Source organism: Hemiscyllium ocellatum, chromosome X, assembly GCF_020745735.1.
Source record: "Hemiscyllium ocellatum isolate sHemOce1 chromosome X, sHemOce1.pat.X.cur, whole genome shotgun sequence".
NCBI lineage: Eukaryota > Metazoa > Chordata > Chondrichthyes > Orectolobiformes > Hemiscylliidae > Hemiscyllium > Hemiscyllium ocellatum.
The window spans coordinates 16,337,836-16,360,212 of record NC_083453.1 but is presented as its reverse complement, the minus strand read 5'-3'; the positions used below and the strand labels follow the sequence as shown (position 1 = coordinate 16,360,212).

The window sequence follows — 22,377 nt, the reverse complement described above, 5'->3', positions numbered from 1 at the left end:
TAAGTATGGTCACTTTTTTTTAAAACATCAGTGAATAGAGGAAAATAGCCTGTAGAGAGTTTGTAAAGTTGGAAGAGTAAATTCAGTAGATGAATTTAACCCAGCATGGGAGATCATTTTCAGCCCAGGAAACTCATGTTAGTTGGTTCAAAGGTGCTGACGTGATTATTTGGGACATTGCATTAAGAATGGTATTAATATAGAAATAAAGAAAACAGAAGCAAGAGTAAGCCATTTAGCCTATCAAATCTTCTCCACCAATCAATATGATCATGGCTGACCAATGCCACGCGCCTGATCTCTCCCCATGCCTTTCGCTGCCTTAGTGGCTAGAAATCTATCTTGTTTTTTTCAGAAGTAAATTCAATGATTTGGCCTTCACCACCTTATGTGGTAGAGAATTCCACAGGATCATCACCTCTGAGCAATGCTCCCTTTAAGTTGTGCAGCTGTGCAGCCAGTTGGAGATTCATCCTGCTAATGGCTTCCAGTTCTGGAAGCCACTGCCATGGATGGACATTGGAGGTCTGTGCAGGGGGAAGAAAATATTACAGGGAACATAGACTCTGAATTATTTCTCTTTATCTGAGTCCTAAATGGTCTACCCTGTATCCTGAAACTGTGACCCATTGTTATAGACTTGCCAGCCAAGTGAATGTCATCCCTGCATCCAGTCTATCAAGCCCTGTCAGAATTTTATCTGTTTCAATGAGATCCCCTCTTATTCTTTTCAAGTCCAGTGAATACAGGCCTAGTCAATCCAATCTTTGGTTACGGTGACATAGTGATAATGTTACTGGACCAGTAATTCAAACCCCCAGGCTAATATTCTGGGGACATAGGTTTGAATCCTACCATGTCAGATTGTGAAATTGAATTCAATAATGAAGAAATCTGGAATTAAAAGCTAGTCTAATGACAACCATAAAGCCATTGGCATCAAACCCATCTTGTCAACTAATGTCCTTTAGTGAAGGAGATCTGCCATTCTTAACTGATCTGGCCTACATGTGACTCAAGATTCATAGCAATGTGGTTGACTCTTAACTTCCCTCTGAAATAGCCTGCAGAGCCAATCAGTTCAAGAGCAACTAGGAGTGAGCAACCCAGCAACACCCACATTTCATATAAGAGAGAAAACTCTTTCCGCATACAACAAATCTGCCATCCCAGGAATCACTCTTTGTGATCTCAAGATATCCCAAACTATTTTACAGACAATGAAGTATTTTTGAACTGCAGTCATCTTGTTATGCACCTCCCATACATTAGACGGGTATGGGAGGTAGGGTAGGGTAGATGGGAATTGTAAGGAGGAGGTAAAAACTTGGTTCATAATTAATGGAAAAACAAGAATAAAATGAGTGGAAAAACTGATGGAGAAAATCAAGATTCACCAATTCAATAAGTGCTGCTGAAATGCAGGTTCAGGTCAGGAGGTCTTAAGACAGAAGAAATAGGAGCAGAAATAGACATTTTTGCCCATTGAGCATGCTCCACCATTCATCAAAATTATGGCTGATCTAATTTTGGCCCCAATTCCACTTTCCTGCCTGCTCCTTAAAAAAATTAGAAATAGTGGATGCGATGAATACAATTTTTGAGTACCTTTAAGATTATGCCAAAATTGTGAATCCTTCAGTTATACTTTCATATTTTCCATGGCGTTGATGGAGAGAAGAAAACACGGATCTAGGGTTGTCTCAATGTGACAAATGGTCAACTGGTAGCAGTACTCTCCACATGTTATCGTATGGTAAAGACACTTATCTAACTGGGTTCTGGCAGTGTGCTTTGTTCAGATTTTCACCAAACCACTGCCAATCTCAAAGCAACAGCAATGGACTCAGGGCCTGAACGATCCAACCACAATGCTCCTCAGACCCTGTCTTGCAGCATCGTATTTACCCTTCCCCCAATTGTAAAACTTGCCAGTTGCACGCATCTATCTCTCTCCATAACCAAGGTGAAAGTCACAGAATTGTGGTCACCATCACCAAAATGCTCACCCACTAACAAGCCCATCACTTGTCCCGGTTCGTTACCAAGTACCAAATCCAATATGGCCTCCCCTCTGGTCGGACCTGTGGCTTCTGCACCTTTCCAAAATCTGTTTCCCAATCTGTTTCTCCACATCTCTGCTGCTATTGGGGGGCCTATAGTAAACACCCAACAAGGTGACTACTCCTGTTCTATTTCTGACTTCAGCCCATACTACCTCCAAAGGCAGATCCCCCTCGAACTGCCTTTCTGCAGCCGTTATACCATTTCTAATTTGCAACGCCACCCCCCCCTAATCTTACTGAAACATCTGTAACCAGGAATCTCCAACAACCAATCCTGTCCCTCTTCTATCCACGTTTCCGTGATGGCCACAACATTGTAGTCCCAAGTACCAATCCACGCCTTAAATTCACCCACCTTATTTCTGATACTCCTTGCGTTGAAGTATACACACTTGAGCCCATCTCTGTGTCCGCAAGTATTCCCTGTCAGTGCTACCTTCTCCACAGCCTCCCTACATTCTTGGACATCCTGAAAAACAGCTAACCTACTTGCTGGACTACAAGTCCGGATCCCATCCCCCTGCCAAATTAGTTTAAACCCCCCCGAAGAGTGCTAGCAAACCTACCTCCCAGGATATTGGTGCCCTTCTGGTTCAGGTGCAACCCATCCTGCTTGTACAGGTCCCACCTTCCCCAGAATGCAGTCCAATTGTCCAAATACCTGAAGCCCTCCCTCCTACACCATCCTTGCAGCCACGTGTTCAACTGCACTCTCTCCCTATTCCTTGCCTCACTGTCACGTGGCACCGGCAACAACCCAGAGATGACGACTCTGTCCGTCCTAGCTTTTAGCTTCCAGCCTAACTCCCTGAGCTCCTGAATGACCTCCCCAACCCTCTTCCCACCTATGTCGTTGGTGCCAGTGTGCACCACAACTTCTGGCTGCACACCCTCCCCCTAAAGGATTCTGAAGACACGGTCCGAGACGTCTGGGACCGTGGCACCCTGGAGGCAACAAACCATCCGAGAGTTTCGCCCATGTCCACAGAACCACCTGTCTGTCCCTCTAACTATAGAGTCTCCTATAACTAGCGCTCTCCTCATCTCCCCCTTTCCCTTCTGAGCCTCAGAGCCGGACCTCGTGCCAGAGATCCGGTCACTGCAGCTTACCCCTGCTAGGCCGTCCCCCCCAACAGTATCCAAAGCGGTATACTTATTGTTGAGGGGAGCGACCACAGGGGATCCCTGCAATGCCTGCTTCCTCCCCTTCCCACCTCTAACTGTTACCCAGCTAGCTCTGTTCTCTGGCGTAACTATGATCCTGTAGCTTCTATCTATCACCCTCTCAGCCTCTCGAATAATCCTCAGTTCATCCAATTCCAGCTCCAGTTCCCTAACGCGGTCTGTGATGACCTGTAGCTGGCTGCACTTCCTGCAGGTGAAGTCGGCAGGAGCATCGGTGGTCACCCCTACCTCAAACATCCTGCAGGAGGAACATTCCACTGCCTGCGCTGCCATAACTCTACACCTAGTCTCCAAAACAAGAACACTAAGTAGCTTACCTGTTCAGCCGACTGAGTCCTTTTTTTTTAGGTTAGAGGAAGTGGGAGGGTGGGAGACACTACACGTGTTGTGTCTCGGGTTCCTTCTCCACTCAAACTTCTTACCTTCCCAGAAGCCTCTGTTGACGACTTCCGAGTTCCCGCTCCTAGTTGAAAAAAAAAACACAGACTGCAAAAAGAAAAACGTTAATTTAAACTGGTCCCCACTTACCTTCCGGCCCCTCTCTCTGTGCGCCCGCTGTAGTCTTACAAGTCTTATTGAATTCTTTGAGGAGGTGACCAAGCATGTGGATGAGGGTAGAGCAGTGCATGTGGTGTACATGGATTTTAGTAAGGCATTTGATAAGGTTCCCCATGGTAGGCTTATGCGGAAAGTCAGGAGGCATGGGATAGTGGGACGTTTGGCCAGTTGGATAGAGAACTGGCTAACTGGTCGAAGTCAGAGAGTGGTGATAGATGGTAAATATTCAGCCTGGTGCCCAGTTACAAGTGGAGTTCCGCAGGGATCAGTTCTGGGTCCTCTGCTGTTTGTAATTTTCATTAATGACTTGGAAGAGGGAATCGATGGGTGGGTCAGTAAATTTGCAGACGATACGAAGATTGGTGGAGTTGTGAATAGTGAGGAGGGCTGTTGTCGGCTGCAAAGGGACTTAGATATGATGCAGAGCTGGGCTGAGGAGTGGCAGATGGAGTTCAACCCTGTCAAGTGTGAGGTTGTCCATTTTGGAAGGACAAATAAGAATGTGGAATACAGGGCTAACGGTAGGGTTCTTAGTAAGGTGGAGGAGCAGAGGGATCTTGGGGTCTATGTTCATAGATCTTTGAAAGTTGCCACTTCAGGTGGATAGAGTTTGTAAGAAGGCCTATGGTGTATTAGCGTTCATTAGCAGAGGGATTGAATTCAAGAGTCGTGAGGTGATGTTGCAGCTATACAGGACCTTGGTAAGGCCACATTTGGAGTACTGTGTGCAGTTCTGGTCGCCTCATTTTAGGAAAGATGTGGAAGCTTTGGAGAGGGTGCAGAGGAGATTTACCAGGATGTTGCCTGGAATGGAGAATAGGTCGTACGAGGATAGGTTGAGAGTGCTAGGCCTTTTCTCATTGGAACAGCGAAGGATGAGAGGTGACTTGATAGAGGTTTATAAGATGATCAGGGGAATAAATAGAGTAGACAGAGACTTTTTCCCCGGGTACAACAGAGTGTTACAAGGGGACATAAATTTAAGGTGCAGGGTTGAAGGTGTAGGGGGGATGTCAGGGGTAGGTTCTTTACCCAGAGAGTGGTGGGGGCATGGAATGCGCTGCCTGTGGGAGTGGCAGAGTCAGAATCATTGGTGACCTTTAAGTGGCAATTGGATAGGCACATGGATAGGTGCTTAAGCTAGGACAAATGTTCGGCACAACATCGTGGGCCGAAGGGCCTGTTCTGTGCTGTATTGTTCTATGTTCAACAATGCCCTCCAGAAGAACAATCCTTCCTATATCGCAAATACAATACAGCAGAGGAGGAAAATAAAACGGGATGAAGAGCAAAGGAAGAGATTGAAAGCAAAATGTGACCATAAGAGTGAAAGTGTTTCCCATTGGTTTAACAAGTTTATTAACTGAGTAGATGAGCTGTGTAGACTGAAAATGCTTGAGTTCAATCTCCAATTTGTTCTGAATTAGTTGATATGAGCCAGAATGACAGGGAGGTGGTAACAGTTAGCCTGAGCACCATGAGCTAGTGATAAGAAAATTGTGCAGCCCTCCTGTTCCTGATCACTATCCAGCAACCCTGTACCACAGAAAAATGGGTTCCCATCAAAACATTGATTAGATTTTATGATTTAGCGTTGTTGAAGAATAAAGAAAGAGGATCTCTCAACCTGAGTTTTATAATGACTCCAAAAATGAGTGTGTATCATAATCATACCTAGTGCTTTCTGTTCTGACCAGGTAAGCTTCATTGTGTCACTCTTAATTTTTAATTTTTCATGAGATGTGAATGTCGCTGGCAAGGTCAACATTTGTTGCCCATCCCTAGTTGTCCTAGTGAAGTAGTGATGGTTTGGCTTGTTGAACCAATGCTGTACTGTTCATAGAGGAGTTCCAGAGACAGTAAAGCAATGGTGATTATAGTTCAAAGTCTGAATGGTGTGTAATTTAGATCTCATTATTGTTGTTGGGACTTGTGTTTGGTTACTAATATACGTTTCAATGTTGTTCAGCACAACTCATTCGTAAACTCTTTTCCACATGAAAGATAATCAGATTAGATATTCCCAGACTCTCATCCTGAATAAATATACATTGAGTCTAACTTATAAAAACACTTGCATTTATATAGCTGCTTTCACAACCTCCAGACATCTCAAAATACTACAAAAGCAAATGAAACACTTTCTGAAGAAGTCATACTGGACTCGAAATATTAACTCTGTCTTTCTCTTTCCACAGATGCTGTCAGACCTGCTGAGTATCTCCAGCATTTTGTGTTTGATTCAGATTTCCAGCATTCACAATGTTTTGCTTTAATTACAGCAAATGTAATAGTTTCTGAAAATAAGCCTCCTTTTAATGTAGAAAATGCAGCAATCAGAAATACAGCAAGCAATCTTTATCCCATCAAAACATTGATTAGACTTTATGATTTAGCTGTTGTTGAAGAATAAAGATGTTGATTGAAGGATAATTTTTTGTCATAACATTGGAGATATCGTGACTGGTCTTCTTTCAATTAGTATTAGGAGGTATTTGATATTCACCAGAACTGGCAAACTCAGAAGTTCTGCCAAACTGAAGCAGGGTTATCACTTATGAAATCACAGGATTTGCAGTTGTAAGAAAAGGATTTTGTATGATTGATAGTTTCTGTACTTTCCAAAACGTGGTCAGACGTAATCATCCCATACACAAAAATCAGGGGCTGACTTGAGAGAGGGATTTAAAATTATGAAGTGATGGGACAGAGTACAGTAGACTGTTTCCAATGGTTGAGAAGTTTAGGATGAGGTGATGTAGATGGGCCAAATGGCCGGCTTTCATATTATAGGGATTCTACGATATGTCTGAACAGGTTAATTAAAATATCGAGATTTAGTTGACTGAATAGAGGCTTAATATGTTGAAACGAAGTGCGTGTAAGAAAGTATCCAAGGATCTCGCTCAAGATTTATCAAACACAGAAATAGCTGGAGAAACTCAGCAGGTCTGGCAGCATCTGTGGAAAGACAACCCAGAGTTAACGTTTCGGGTTCAGAGACCCTTCTTCACCGATCCTCAGTTCTTTGTTTCATTAAATACTTTTCAAACCTGGTTTCAAAACGCATTAAGTTGTATTCCTCTTCTTCGGCAGATTTTACACTGATAAGCCTGCCTCCTCCACCAAAAGCAAGCCTATTACCTCATACTTAAATTATCTGCATATCAACTGGAATTAGATTTAAATAAAACACCTTTGGGACATCGTAAAGCGATTTTAAATAAAAACAGTCACACGCTCGAGGTAAAATACTTGCTCTCTCAGATCTTCCCAGGAGGTGGCAGTGTGGACGGGCACTTTACGACGTTGCCGTAAAATGTCCAGAGATTTGTTGTGGGGAGATTATATTTGTATATTTAAAAAAATGAGCTCGCTGTGAATGAAAAGGGGGGGGGCGGGGGAGAAAGAGGGAACCTGATAAAAATCACCTCAGAAGTTCCAGCGCTCTCGCACGCTCAACCGAGGGGTGGGGGGAAAAAAGGAAAAAAAAGCGGTCCGGTCACGTGACCGAGTCAAGCCCGGGTAATTCAAAAAAATTAAAAATATATAAATCTAACTAATTGTAAACAAATGGCCCCTTTAAAGTTTCGGAAGATTGCAGTATTGGGGTATAGATCAGTCGGTGAGTCTTTTTTATTTCTCTATTTTGAAGGGGAGAAATCTCGAGCGGACTCCGCTTTCCCCTTGGAAACGGCGCGCGGTTGTAAAATTCCTCCAGTTCGTTCCGAAAGTTATGTTTTATTCTAAATGTAGTCAATTACTGTCAACCAGAAACAAGACCTTTTGTTAGTGTACTTCGTGCATCCGTTTCTGTGGAAACTTCACAATGTAATTGAATCCTTTGGTTGCTGTGAATGTTGTGTGAAATATTTTTTCCTTGTGTCAGAACATTCTGTAGACCAGCATTCACCACTGATTTGATTCCTCTATCTCCACGTTTCCCTTCAGCTCCTCCTCCTCCTCCCCGTTCTTGACCATAGTTCTTCTCTTCCGCCCCCCTCTTCCCCCAAATATTTTTTAAACCAGAATAAAAAGTTAAATAGTAGTTTGTTGGGTATTTCCAGTCCCACTGCATTTTAAAAATGATTCGATACTGTCTCAGAACGTGATGTGGAGGAACCGGTGTTGGACTGGAGTGTACAAAGTTAAAACTCTCACAACACCAGGTTATAGTCCAATAGATTTATTCGGGAGCGCTAGCTTTCGGAACGTCGCTGATCCACCAGGTAGTTGTGGAGCAAGGCCACAACACAGAATTTCTAGCAAAAGATTAGTGAACAAACCTAGATTGCTGTTGATCTTTCATCTTTTAGAATGGGTTGCAGGTTCACTAATGTCTCAGAACGTGTCCTTTCTTGTCTATGTTGCCCGGTTATAGGTGTGGATGAAGGAACTCAAATCCTATTTCCCGGGTTACTGTTATCTCTCACCTGCATATCTCCAAGTTGCAGTCATTTTCAAAACACGAACATCTGTGGATGCTGGAAATCTGAACCGAACACAAAGTGCGGGACAAAGTCAGCAAGTCTGGCAGCATCTGTGCTGAGAGAAACACAATTAACATTTCGGGTAGCCTGACGAAAGCTCACTAGACTTGAAACGTTAACTGTTTTTCTCTCTCCATAAATGCTGCCTGACCTGCTGAGTTGCTCAAGCACTTTGTTTAACTTTTGTCATAGAAATGCATTTTAAACCGGTTTTGTGTTGCTTGTTGTTATTGAACTGATTCTCCCGTAGTCATTGAAGAAGGGGGAAAGCGCCCCTTACACTTTTTTTTGTGTGGGGTGAGTGGGTGATAAGAAAGATTTTTTAAGGACAAAAAATGTGATCATTTACATCTTTAGCATAGCTTTAAAATATAGATACCAGCATACCCTATTCTTTAATGAAGTTTTTTTTAAAAACTGAAAACCTTCTATTTATTCATGACGTTTTGAATCACTTTGAATGCAGTAAAAATAGAATAATTCAGATGCTAGAGTTCTGAAATAAGTGCTGGAGAAACTCAGCAGGTCTAGCAACAAATGTGGAGAGAGAAACCGTTAATGTTTAGAGTCTGATATGACTTCCAAACTGAAAGGGGTGAAAACTTATGGTTCTTATGCTACAGATAGGTGGGGAGGAAAGTGCATGTGGAACAGATTGGGAGGATGCCCAGAGACAAAAACAAAGCTGGTGCTAACAGTGGTTTTAAAAAAAAAGGGTGTGAATAAAAGTATGAAAATGAATTTGCTTTGCTGACAGCAAAGCCATCAAGGAGAAAGTGAGGTCTGCAGATGCTGGAGATCAGAGCTGAAAATGTGTTGCTGGAAAAGCGCAGCAGGTCAGGCAGCATCCAAGGAGCAGGGAATTCAACATTTCAGGCACAAGCCCTTCCTCAGGAATCAGGATTCCTGATGAAGGGCTTGTGCCCGAAATGTTGAATTCCCTGCTCCTTGGATGCTGCCTGACCTGCTGCGCTTTTCCAGCAACACATTTTTAGCAAAGCCATCAAGGCATGATAGGAGGGAAATGGAGCTAAGAAAAATGGAGAACAGAGATGATGCTTTGATGTTTTGGAAGACCATTTTTGAGTCGTGGAAGCTGGAGTGCTATGGAGGCAAGTGCTGCAGTCAATTTGCACACCAAGATCCCACCGACAACAATGTGATGAATTCCCAATGTAGAGTTCTGCTTTTCCTTCCAATAACATATGTAACATCAATTTGAAGCAGTGGAAGAGTCAGAGGCTTTTAACATCTCATCTAAAGGTTGGTGTGAATATTGAAGTACTTATGCAGTACTGCACTGGAGCGTCAGTCCAGAAGATTTGCCTAAATTGGAAAGAGGCATGAATCCACAAGCTTCTAACCAAGTGCAACCTACTTAGTCAAGCTGGTGCTCACTTTTTAACACAAGTAAGCCATTAACATTCTGGCTTGATCAGCAAGGGAACTTCAGGTGTAAATAACACTGTTAAACCAGGAAGGGAGTTGAAATGGGGGCCTTTCTTTTACTTCTATTTAGTTAATGGTTTTCAACCTTTTCTGTTTGGGGACCCTCTGCAAATGTTGTTCCTGTTTAAGTATGTTAACAAAAATAAAGAATTCTGATGATCCACCAGGTTTTTAAGTTCTGTGTATTCCAGTTCTGGAAATCTGTGGTATAATGCACCAGCTAACCTAGCTATTAAAACAAATAACTCCTGTGACCCATTTTAAAATCGGAATTTATGAAAGTAATCCACTGTAGTTTCTCAAACTTTATTTAATCTTGGGGATTCAAAATTTTGCGCCATTAAATGTGATGTAACAGGAAACTTTAAATACCATATGCTTGGAATGGCATTTTTATCTGTATTTAGATTTGAACTGAAATTGTTATGGTATTCTGAATTCCATATTCTAGCAGAAAAAACACCTTTTTAAAACAGAAAAACAATGTAAGTACAGTTGTGATCTAGTGCTATCTTTTCAGTAAATGCTAAAATGTTTTTCTCATTCTAAAATAAATTACTTTGTAAACTCCTTGTAGGAAAGTCATCGCTAACAATCCAATTTGTGGAAGGACAATTCATCGAATGCTATGACCCTACAATTGAGAATAGTAAGTATGGTCTTCATTGGGTGGTACAAACATCTCTGAACATTGAGGGCATCTCGCGGTGGCTGAACGAATTTGGAATTAACACTGTGATTAAGTTTCCCCCATCCCGAAGATTTTGATGTGCTGGGGCGCAGCAGGGCTTATGGTCTCTCTCTGGTATATTGTCTTTGTGATCCTCATTCATGCATAGATTGAGACAGTGAGTATTGGCAGGCTAAATAAAAACAGAATATGCTGGAGAAACTGAGCACATCTGACAGTATCTGTGAAGAGAGAAAAGGAGTTAATGTTTTGAATCTAATTTCTTTACTTTGGAACTCTGTATTGGTAGGCTACTTAACTTTGGAGACATCAACACCAAGCTAGATCCTGTCCTTGACCAGTGTTCACAGAGAATATATCTGTCTCAATAGCAACTCTGCAACCTTTGACCTTTAAGATGTTTGTGGGATTGAACAGTTGTGTATTTTAAGAAATAGGTACACTTTTTAAGCAAGAGAATACAGAAGTAATTGAACATTCATGAGTTGACTTATTAGCATTACCTTATATGTCACTACAAGTAAGAACTTACAGTTACTTAACACCCTTTCGCAACTGCACAACAACCAAGTGCTTAAAACCAATGAAGTTCTCTTGAAATGTAGTTATAGGAATAGTGGCAGCCATTTTGCGGATAGCTCTGTGATGGCCAAATAACTTGTTTTCCTGAGGGATGAATATTGGCCAGGATATTGGAGGTTCCCTGTGCTATGGGATTTTTCCATCTCCCTGAAAAGGAAACTGATAGTTGACATCTCATCTGAGAGACTTCACTTTCAACAGCGCAACACTCCCTCATTGTTGTACTGGAGTGTAAGCCTGGATTATGCACTAAGAATTTTTGAAGTGGGTCTTGAATTTGCAATCACTTGATTCCGGGAGAGTGCTACCCAATGAATGCTTTTGTAATTCACTTTGAGAAAGGTACATTGACCTGGTAAAATATCTCAATGTCCCAATCTAATTTTGGCCTGAGCACTGCAATTTTAAAATTGACCAGCTACATTTGCTCCTCAGATTTCAGGCCCCTTTTCCATGTCAGTTTGATACCTGTTTATCTTACTCTAGAGACTAAAATACTGCTCTGTTTTTACTGTTGTCAATATGACTGATGTTTGACTCAGTAGTGCTGAAAGACTATATCTTGCTTGCAGGTTTATTGACAGAACAAAGTGCAGCTAATAATGATAGAATGTAAATAATCTTATTTTTAAAAAATGCATGTTTTATCCAATTTATAAGATTTTTAAAAACTGTTTTGCAGCTTTTAATAAAACCATAAATTTTGATGGACAGGACTTCTATCTGCAACTGGTGGATACTGCTGGGCAGGTGAGAGCTACATGCGTATGATCTTCCTAGAGGGATGGTTTTCACTCTTTGAATTTTACAGCACGAAAGGAGCCCATAATGTCTACACTGGCCAACAAGTATTATTCTAGCACTTGGTCTATTGCTTTTATAGATTATGGCACCTCAAGTGTATATCCAAGCTCTCTTTGAAAAATGTGATTAGGATTCTGACTCTAGCACCCTTTTTGAGGCAGAGAGTTCTGAATTTGCAACACCCTGTGAGTGAGAAAGCTCCCCTCAAATCTCAGACCTCTCTTCCCCCTAAATCCATGACCCCAGGTTATGGACTTCTCCGTTAAAGGAGGAAAAAGTCCTTCTTATAGACTCAATCAGGACCCCTCACAGTGTTATAAATTTCAATTAAATCTCCCTTAAACTTCCTCTGTTCCAAAGAAAACCCTCTACCTTATTGAATGTTTCCTTATTTTCCAATTCACACAATATATTTTTAAATCTTCTCTGTCCTGTTTCAAGTGCGGTCATATTCTTGCTACAATATGGTAACCAGAATGGCATCCTATATAATCCAACTGTGTTCTATTACAGGGGTTGGTTAGCTGAGTTGGCTGGTTTGTGATGCAGAGTGATGCAAACAGGAAGGGTTCAATTCCTGCACTGGCTGAGGACTCGCCTCCTCAACCTCTCCCCTGGCCTGAGGCATGGTGATCCTCAGGTTAAACCACCTGCAGTTGCCCCTCTCTAGTGAGAGAGTAGCCTTATGGTCCAGTGGAACGATGGCGGTTTTACTTTTAATCAGTGTTTTATACAGCTCCAGCATAATCTCCCAACTCTTATCCTCAATGCCTTGGCTAGAATCATAGTCATAGAGATGTACAGCACGAAAACAGACCTTCAGTCCAACTTGACCATGCCGACTAGATATCCTAAATTAACCTAGTCCCATTTGCCAGCACTTGGCAAACTGCCTATACTGCTTCCCCACTATCTATCATGCTTGTTACTGCCTCAAAAATTCTAATAAATTTGACAGGCATAATTTCCTCTTCATGAAGTCATGGTGACTCTGATCATATTAAGTACTTTGTAATGGCAGAGCATTTTATCCTTTTTAGTGAAATCTAACATTTTCCCAATGTCAAATGTTAAGCTAACTGGCCTGTGGTTACCTTTTTCTTTTCTTTGACCCCAAATTGAGGAAGGGTATTATGGTAGCATTTTTCCAATCTGCTGGGACCTTTCAAGAATATTAAGATATTTGAAGATTACTTCCAATACATCCCCTGTCTTTATGGCTATTTCCTTTAATAACCTAGGATACAACCCATCAGGTCCAGAGGACCTAACTCCATGGGGCTTTTAGCTCCATTAGTTTCCCTGATAATTTTTCTCTAGTGATAGCTATTTTATTTATTTCCTTCACATTTTTCATCCTTGGATTTAATACTTTTCAAATGCTATTAGTGCTCTCTATTGTGAAGATTGGTACACCTCTTCCATTTTCTTGTTTCCTATTGTAATTCTCCAGCTTCATTCTCTAAGGGACCTATGTTCATTTTGGCTTCTTTCTTTCTTTTCATATATTTTAAGAATCTTGTACTTTCTGTTTTTTAAATTAATTGTTAGTTTATCCTCTTAGTTTATTCTCTCTGATTTTTGGGTAATCTTTTGTTGGTTTTTACCATTCTCGATTCTCTGGCTTAACACTAATCTTGACCACATAGTTTTATTTTATTCTTTCAATTGATTTTATTCTTGACCTCCTTAGTTAACTGTGGTCAGTTTATTCTCATTAAAGAATCCTACTTTCTCATTATTTTTGCTGTGTGTCATGAATTGTTTCATAAATGTCTGCCATTGTTCATCAACAATCTTTTCTGCTAAACTCCTTCCCAGTCCAGTCCAGCCAACGTTTCCCTCATTCTGTTTTTTTAAATTTAGCACAGTTGTTTCCAACTCCAGTTTCTTGATTTCCAACTGAATGCTCAATTCTACCATGTCATGGTCACTGTTTCCAGACTATATTTTACTCTGAGATAATTTGTTAAACCTGCTTCATTACACATTACCAGACCCAAACTAGCCTGATGCTTAGTTGGATCCACAACATTATGTGCTAGGAAATTGTCTCTAATATACTCTGAATTTTTCTTCATGGCTAACTCTACCAACTTGATTTTCCCACACTACATGAAAATTAAAGTCATCAGTGATTTAATGTACTGTTTTTTTAAAAAAATACCCTCATCATCTGACTTGTTCTGTGTCTTGCAGTATAGTTACTGTTGGAGATGTGCAGGTTAGGGGCTATGGACTACTCCCACCAGTGACTTCTTCCGCTTTGTATTTCTTATCTCCACCCATATGGATTTTACATCTTCAGGTTCAAGATAATTTCTTGCCTTTGTACTTATTCCATCCATGTATTAATACGGATGAAGTGGAACCAATGGATCTAATGTATTTGGACTTGCAGAAGGTGTTTGCTATGGTGCCACACATGATGTTACTTACTAAGATAAATGCCTGTGGTATTGGGAGTAATACATCAGTGTGGATTGAGGATTGCCTAACCAATAGAAGACAGAGGGTTAGGATAAGGAGGGGCATTTTCAAGATGGCAACATATAACCAGTTGTGTGGCACAGGGATTGCTGCTGGAACCACATGTATTTACACTATATATCTCAATAGCTTGGATGAGGAAAGTGAAACGTGTGATAGTCAGGTTTGCACGCGACACAAAAATAGGTTGGAAGGCAAGTGGTGAAGATGACACCAAGTCCGGACGTAGGCCGTTTAAGCGACCAGGTAAAAACTTGGCGGATGGGATATAATGTGGAAAAATATGAAGTTATGCACTTTGGCAGGAAGATTAGAGTGGCTGAATATTATTTAAATAGAGAAAGACTGCAGAAATCTAAAGAACACAGGAATTTTGGAATCCTTGTCCATGAATCACAAAAAGCTAGCATCCAAGTTTGATGGAGAATGGGGAAGGCAATTGGAATAAAACCAAGAACTGCACATACTGGAGATCTGAAACAAACAAAAACAGAAATTAGTTCTAGCTCTGAAGAAGGGTCCTAGTACTTGAAATGTTAACTCTGTTTTCTTTCCACAGATTCTGCCAGATCTGCTGGGTTTCTGCAGCAATTTCTGTTTTTGATTGTTTAAGGCAAATGGAATGTTAGCCTTTCATTCAAAGAGAATGAAACGTAAAGTAGGGAGATTTTGCTAAAACTATACAAAACACTGGTCAGGCCACAGCTGGAATACTGTGAACAGGTTTAGGCCCTTTATCTAAGGAAAGATATACTGGCATTGAACCAGAAAAGGTTCATTAGGCTGATAGCAAGTATGGAGGAACTGTCTTCTGAGGAGAGGTTGTATAGATTGGGCTTGTACTTGTTGGAATAGGGAAGAATGAGAGGTGACCTTATTGAAATATACACAATGTTTCAAGGATATGACATGGAAAGGTTGTTTTCCCTTGTAGGACAGTTTAGGATCAGAGGGCATAATCTCAGAATAAGGGGTTGCACATTTATGACCGAGATGAGGAGGAATTTCTTCGGAGTGTAGGGAATCTGGGAATTCCTTTACCGCAGAGGACAGTCAAAGCTGGGCTATTAAACATTTTCCAGGCGGATGTAGACAGATTTTTAACTCAGGAAGAGAATCAGGGTTATGGAGAAAAGGTAGGAAAGTAGAGTTGAGGATGATCAGATCTGCCATGATCTCACTGAATGGCCTACTTTTGCTTGTATGTCTTATAATTGTGCTTTTGCTTCATTTATTTTGTTCTGAATATCATATGCAATTGAGTAAAGAATTATTAATTTTGCCTTTATCATTTCCTCCTCTTTTGACCTTAATTTTCTGCTGTAATTTCTTTTGTAAATATATTTATTAGCAGATGTTTTTAACTTTACAAACATAAAATTATTGAAAAACTACAATCAGAAACAAATATCAGTATAATAAAAAGAAAAAGAAATCATGCTGTAATTATTTAAGGTTTGTGCACTCTTTGTGTGTATCGTTGCCTAAATAATTGGCCTGCAATGCTACCATCTTCTTTTTGCTCTGTAAGCCTACCTATCCCCTTTGTAGTTCTGCCCCCTCTAAATCGTTTAAAGACCTCTCTGTAATCCAGTTATTCAACTTGCCAGGATATTGGTCCCATCACCGTTCATATGAAGCCCATCCCACCCAAATAGCTCCTTTCTATCTCTGTACTGGTGTCAGTGCCCCACGCATTGAAAACTGTTCCTCTCACACAAATCTTTGAGCCACGCTTTTAATGCATAGACTTTATTTACCTTTTATGTCAGTTCGTCTGTGGCTTGGGTAATAATTTTGACATTATTACTTTGGAGGTTCTGCTTCTTAAGTTAACCCCTAAAAGTTCAAAATATTTCTGCAGATCCTCCGATCTATGTCATTGGTACTAAAGTGGACATCAACAACTGGACCCCTCCCCTCCCACTCGAAGTTCCTCTCCAGTCCTGAGGAAATGTACTTAACGCTGGCACAAAGGACACAGCCGTTGGGAGTCGTGCTTATGGCTGCAGAGACCAGTATATATCTCCCTAATTATACTGTCTCCTACCAATACTACATTCCTATTGCTTCACTTTCCATTTGAATTTCTCCCTGTACCATGATGCTGTGGAGTTCACTCATCCTCCCTGCAGTTCCCGCATTTTTCCACACACCTTGCAAAAGACTCTTAACTGTTGGACAATTGCGGGGGCTGACATTCCTCAAAAGCTTCCTCTTGGATAACCCATAACTGCTTCACCTATAGGCATGCCCTTCTGTTCCTGATTGTAGACTAAATTTGAATCATTTAATCTGAAGGGTAGCACTACCTCCAAGAGAAAAGCGTCCAGGTAGCTTACCTCTTTGCTAATGTAATGTATTATTTGTAGATTGGACTCCAGCTCATCAACTGATGCCAAGTTGCTCGAGCTGTGAACACTGTTATAGAAATGTTCACACTGGATCACCTTGGCGTATGGCAACTCCCACGTGCTGTTGCAACAACTCATCACATGGCCCACCATCACTATTGTATTTAACTTATTAATTAATTACTCCAGTATCCCTCCTCTTTATGCTTTGTTATAATTTTTTTACACACCAGTATCAGACTTGTTTAAAAATAGCAATATTAAGTACAAATAGAGAGGAGGGGAAAGGTCCGGAAACCTAAACCCAACCTAAAGACCTTACTTTTATTTTAAAGATAAGAAATACTTGCCAATCCATTCTTCGGTCAGCTGCTTTGTTTAGAAAAAAGCAACCACACTGTCAGTTTTTGTATCATCTGTGAACCTCTTAACCATTAAAGTCCAAATATATACCACAAAAAGCAAAGAACCAAGTACTGAACCCTATGGAGCAACAATCTAAATGGTGACACTGCCTGCACATGTGGTGGTCTAAGCCACGAGAAGCATTAGCATTACCCAAATGGCACAAGACGTGCATTCACTGGGACTGAAATTCTGTCCCATGCCTTTACTTTTTAAACTACTCATCAGGCATTGCTGTTACCTACTCACTTACTTGAAATACTGTTTTGTAAAAGATCGGAAAAGTACTTATGCCCTTGCCACCAAATTCCTGAGTTAAGTACTCTGTCAGTGTAATACTCCATTAAGCTGGACACCGTGAAATCCATGTTAACCAGTATCAGGTTTGGAAAATGGAATGTGATGGAGGGTTTTTTTTTGTGTATGTTGTAGGAATGTGCCCACCATTTTGAGAAGGCTTACTTGTTTTCAACGTTTCAGTACTTGTGCAGCCTTTTTTAAAAAAATGGTTTTAACTACAATCACCAACTTGATAAATCTAAGTTTATTTCCTTCTTTAGCATTTTCTCCTGTTTCTGCTTTTAGGATGAGTACTCTATATTCAGCCGGTCCCACACCGTGGATGTTCACGGCTATGTTTTGGTTTACTCTGTAACATCAATGAAAAGGTGAGTAATCCATGTTAAACCACTCAGAATTAAATGGAAGTAGTTTTTTTTAAAACAAACCTGATACGTCTGGCAACTACCATGAACTAACACTGTATATCAAGATTAATCGTAGATTTAAGTTGACTTGAGCAACCAAATAAATCTTGGTTTTGATAGAAGTTAGTACTTACAAGGCTGATTTCAGTTTATATGGGCATGTACAGCATAAGTTAAGTGGAAAATAAACTCTCTATTCTGCTGTAAATCCATTCAGTCTGATTTTGACCCTTAGTTTTGAAGAATACATGGCTTAAAAATATTGGGCTGCTTTATGAAATAGATGGGTGCCTTTGGGGTACAACTGCTTGTTGTGTAAGGTCCTGGGGAGACCTTGGAGTGCAGGTTCATAGCTCCTTGAAAGTAGAGCTGCTGGTAGATAGGATAGTGAAGAAGGCATTTGGTATATTTTCCTTGATTGGTCAGAATATTGAGTACAGGATTTGGGAGGTCATTTTGCGGCTGTACAGGACATTGGTTAGGCCACTGTTGGAATATTGCGTGCAATTCTGGTCTCCTTCCTATCAGAAGGAGGTTGTGAAACTTGAAAGGGTTCAGAAAAGATTTACAAGGATGTTGCCAAGGTTGGAGGGTTTGACCTATAGGGAGAGGCTAAATAGCCTGGGGCTGTTTTGCCTGGAGTGACAGAGGCTGATGGGTGACCTTATGGAGGTTTATAAAATCATGAGGGACATGGATAGGATAAATAGACAAAGTCTTTTCTCTGTGGTGGAAGAGCCCAAAACTAGAGGGTATAGGTTTCAGATGAGAAGAGCAAGATATAAAAGGGACCTAAGGGGAAACTTTTTCACAAAGAGGGTGGTATGTGTATGGAATGAACTGCCAGAGGAAGTGGTGAAAGGTGGTACAATTGCAACATTTAAAAGGCATCTGAATGGATATATGAATAGGAAGGGTTTAGAGGGATATGGGCTAAGTGCTGGCAAATGGGACTAGTTAGGTTAGGATATCTGGTCAGCATGGACAAGTTGGACCAAAGGGTCTGTTTCCGTGCTGTACACCTCTATGACTCTATAAGATGTGAAAGCAGAAGTAGACCATTCAACCCATCAAGTCTGCTCAGCCATCAATGAGATCATGGTTGATCTAATAATCCTCAAATCCACTTTTCTGCCTTATGCCCACAAACCTTGATTCCCTTATTGATTGGAAAATCTGTCTATTGCAGCTGTGGAATGAACTCCACAACCCAGCCTCAAAAGCCCTCTGTGATATTGAAGTGCATTGTTTCATCCTCATCTCTGTCTTAAATGGGCAATTCCTTGCAAATGAGATTATGCCCACCCATATGGGGAAACAACCTCTGTGTCTACCCTGTCAAGCCTCCTAAGAATCTTGTATATTTCAGTATTTCTCTCATTCTTCTAAACTCCAACCAGTATGATTCCAATCTACTGAACCCCTCCCTCGTACAAAAATCCCCCCCACAGTCAATCTGATGAGCCTTCTTTTGACTGCCTTCAATTTCAGTGTATCTTTCCTTCGCAAAGCGGACAGTATTCCAGATGAGTGCCTGACTAGTGCCTTATATTATTTAGCAAAATCTCTCTATGTTTACACTCCATTCCCTTTGAAATGAAGACTAAACTTGGATTGTGATAGAACTTGTGATTCATTCACAGGGACTCTGAGATCCTTGTTTTTTGTAGCTTTCTGCAGTCTCTTCCTATTTAAATAATATTCAGCTATTTTATACTTCCTGACAAATTGCATAACCTCCCTTTTTTCCCACATTATATTCCAATTGTCACGTTTCTGTCCACTGTCATTCAATCTGTCTCTATCCCTCTTTGTTTCATCCACCATACTTGCGTTCCCACTTATTTTTGTGTTATCTGCAAACTTGGATGACAGAAGTAAAAGTATTATCACCAAGTTGTTGAGATGTGTGTGCACATACACAAGTGAAAATTGTGATGGAATACTTCTCACTTGTCTGGATGAGTCCAACTACAACAGTATTCAAGAAGGTCCACACCATCCAGAACTAAGCAGTCCGTAACATTGATGCACCGCCACCACCTGCAATAATCACTCTCTTCTGATGGCAGCAGTGTGTATGAACTACAAGGTGATATCCATCAGGCACTGTGTGAATCATCAGCAGCAGAATGTATTCAAATAATATCTGAAACCTCATCATGGGCTGGCATATTTCCAGCTCTGCCATTTGTAAAGCCGGGAATTGAATGAGTGGAAGAACACAATTCTTGGACCATACTGATTTGATTTCAGCTGGATTAGCAGCTACAGTTGTGCTTAAATATGCAGATGTGGACAGAAAAGGTTAGGCTTTGACGACCTTCATCATGCAACAGTTTTCTGATAAGCTGTTAAATTCACTCCCCTCATATTTACAATTTATACCCTAATGTGAATTTGCTTTCAGAAAGGGAAACAGAAAGTTGAGGATGGGTGTGAACCACAAGTAGAAGAACAAAAATGTTGGACAGTACCTATTATTTTAGAATAGAATTTAAAATGTAGATACATAATCTCCCTCCCTTAATGTTTTCTAGTCGACTTGTCATTTTGTGTAATTCTCAAACTTTTTAACACACACAACTGAGCGACCTTCTTGCCACCAAAATCACTGTGAATTTTTTGCTTAAACTAATCACCACCACCACCAGTAAAAACACCCATGTAGCCAGTTAAGTATTTACAAGCAAAGCCCATTATGGGCAATGCAAACCATCAAAGGTGAGGGGGTGGTGGGCAGGGAGAGCGGGAATGGGGAGGATTTTATGCACTGATTAATATTTGATCTCAGCTGCTGCATTCAAATCTAACTGTTTTGGTGGTTGATCTGTCTTTTTTGGTATTTTGTTGCAGCTTTGAAGTGATTAAGGTGATTCACAGTAAACTGCTAGATATGGTGGGAAAAATCCAGTGAGTATTGTTGGTTTCTGTCACGTTTTATTTTTCTATCTGATTTGAGTGATCTTGAATAAATGTGAAACAAAAACAGAAAGTGCTGGAGAAATTCAGCTTGTCTGGCAGCATCTGTGAAGAGAAAAATAGTTAATGTTTTGAGCCTAGTGACTCTTCTCAAAACAGACTGCATAAACCTGACTGCTCAGTGCTTTACGTTCTGCAGTGAGTCTGGACGTTCTGGTGTCAGATGCAGAGTAAGTGCACTTTGGCTTCAAGTCTTTATATTCATTACACTTTCTGTTCCATCATCTGAGTCATTAATGGTGAATGCTTGAGGCATCGACGCATCCACGTGGACACCACTAGATCCACCCTGCCCATTGGATGTGCTCTTTGTCTCTTACTGCTCAGCCAGTTTCCTAAACAACAACTCAAATTTATCTTCGATTTTGAGTTACAACTTCTGCTAACAATCTTTTATGAGGGACTTTATTGAATGCCTTTATGGAAACCCATGAAAATATAATATCCATATACTATAAGATCCAATACGATTCCTGTCAATTCCTTTAGTATGACTTCAAAACATTCAAACAGGTTTATCACTTGGAATACTTTTGCCTATGTATTTTATAAAATGTGTCAACAGAAGATCTTCTATCTTGCATGTGATTTTTGGCTTTCTTGTCTTGGGGGTACGTTGTACAGTTCTCAGCAAAGTTAATCTCTATTTAAGGCCTTGAACCACGTTCCATATGCCTCCAGATGTCTTTGCAAGTACATTTTCCCAAAGGAAGAAAAATAAATTGGGCTAAATTAATTAGTTGATAAGCACCTTCTATCTAAATGAAATTCTGAATCTTTCCTTATCAAATGTTACATTCTTTCCACAGATGTTGATCTTTGTAAGTTTGTTTTTGCAGCAAACAATTCTGTATTATGTTCTTTTCCCACTATTAAATATTGTTCTTTCAGGACTAATTAACGCTGTAAAATGAATAGCTAAATCCTTCATGTTTACACAAAGATTTCCTCCTGTGAAGGGAATGTTAATCAGTCACTGCAACTTGACAGGACAGCTATCATAAAGATGTTGTGCACCTTCTTTATCCCAGATCATTGATAGTGTGGCTTCTCCCAGCTGATCACAGTAGTTAAGAGCTGGAATTTTACGAAGTTCTTGTATGTTTATCAACATTCTATTGATGCCATAAAGGATAATTAAACTCTTTGTGTAGTAAGTTTCAATTCAAATGTTTAGTGGTTTATTTGATGTTTTAATTCTAAATCTAACCTATCACAATCAGGCCTGTATAATATGTACTAAAAAGCAGGTCTGTCCTGTGCTTACGGTTTAGCTTTAAAATGCTCCCAACCAAGAATGACACTGACAAAAGCACAGATGTGGTTCTCAGTGTCACAGTCATACAGCACAGAAACAAACCCTTTAATCCAACTTGTCCACGCTGAACACCCATCCCAATCTGAGCTAGTCCCATTTGCCAGCATTTAGCCCATATCCCTACAAACCCTTCCTATTTATACACCCATCCAGATGTCTTCATAAATGTTGTGATTGTACCCACATCCTCTACTTCCTCTGGCAGCTCGTCCCATACACAACCAACCTTGGCGTGGAAAGTTACTCCTCCAGTCCTTTGCAAATCTTTCATCTCTCACCTTAAATCTATGCCCTCT

The 22,377-nt window shown here is 40.6% G+C and overlaps 1 protein-coding gene across 1 annotated transcript in view; it reads left to right on the top strand.

Moving 5' to 3' along the window:
- Nucleotides 1–7,319: 7,319 nt before the first annotated feature.
- LOC132805802 (GTP-binding protein Rheb-like) overlaps nucleotides 7,320–22,377 on the top strand; it is a 35,557-nt gene continuing 20,499 nt past the window's right edge. The window contains exons 1-5 of the mRNA XM_060821077.1: nucleotides 7,320–7,434; nucleotides 10,326–10,397; nucleotides 11,704–11,771; nucleotides 17,660–17,742; nucleotides 20,638–20,694. Coding sequence (XP_060677060.1) covers nucleotides 7,383–7,434; nucleotides 10,326–10,397; nucleotides 11,704–11,771; nucleotides 17,660–17,742; nucleotides 20,638–20,694 — 332 coding nt within the window. The 5' untranslated portion in view covers nucleotides 7,320–7,382. The remainder of the gene's footprint in view (nucleotides 7,435–10,325; nucleotides 10,398–11,703; nucleotides 11,772–17,659; nucleotides 17,743–20,637; nucleotides 20,695–22,377) is intronic.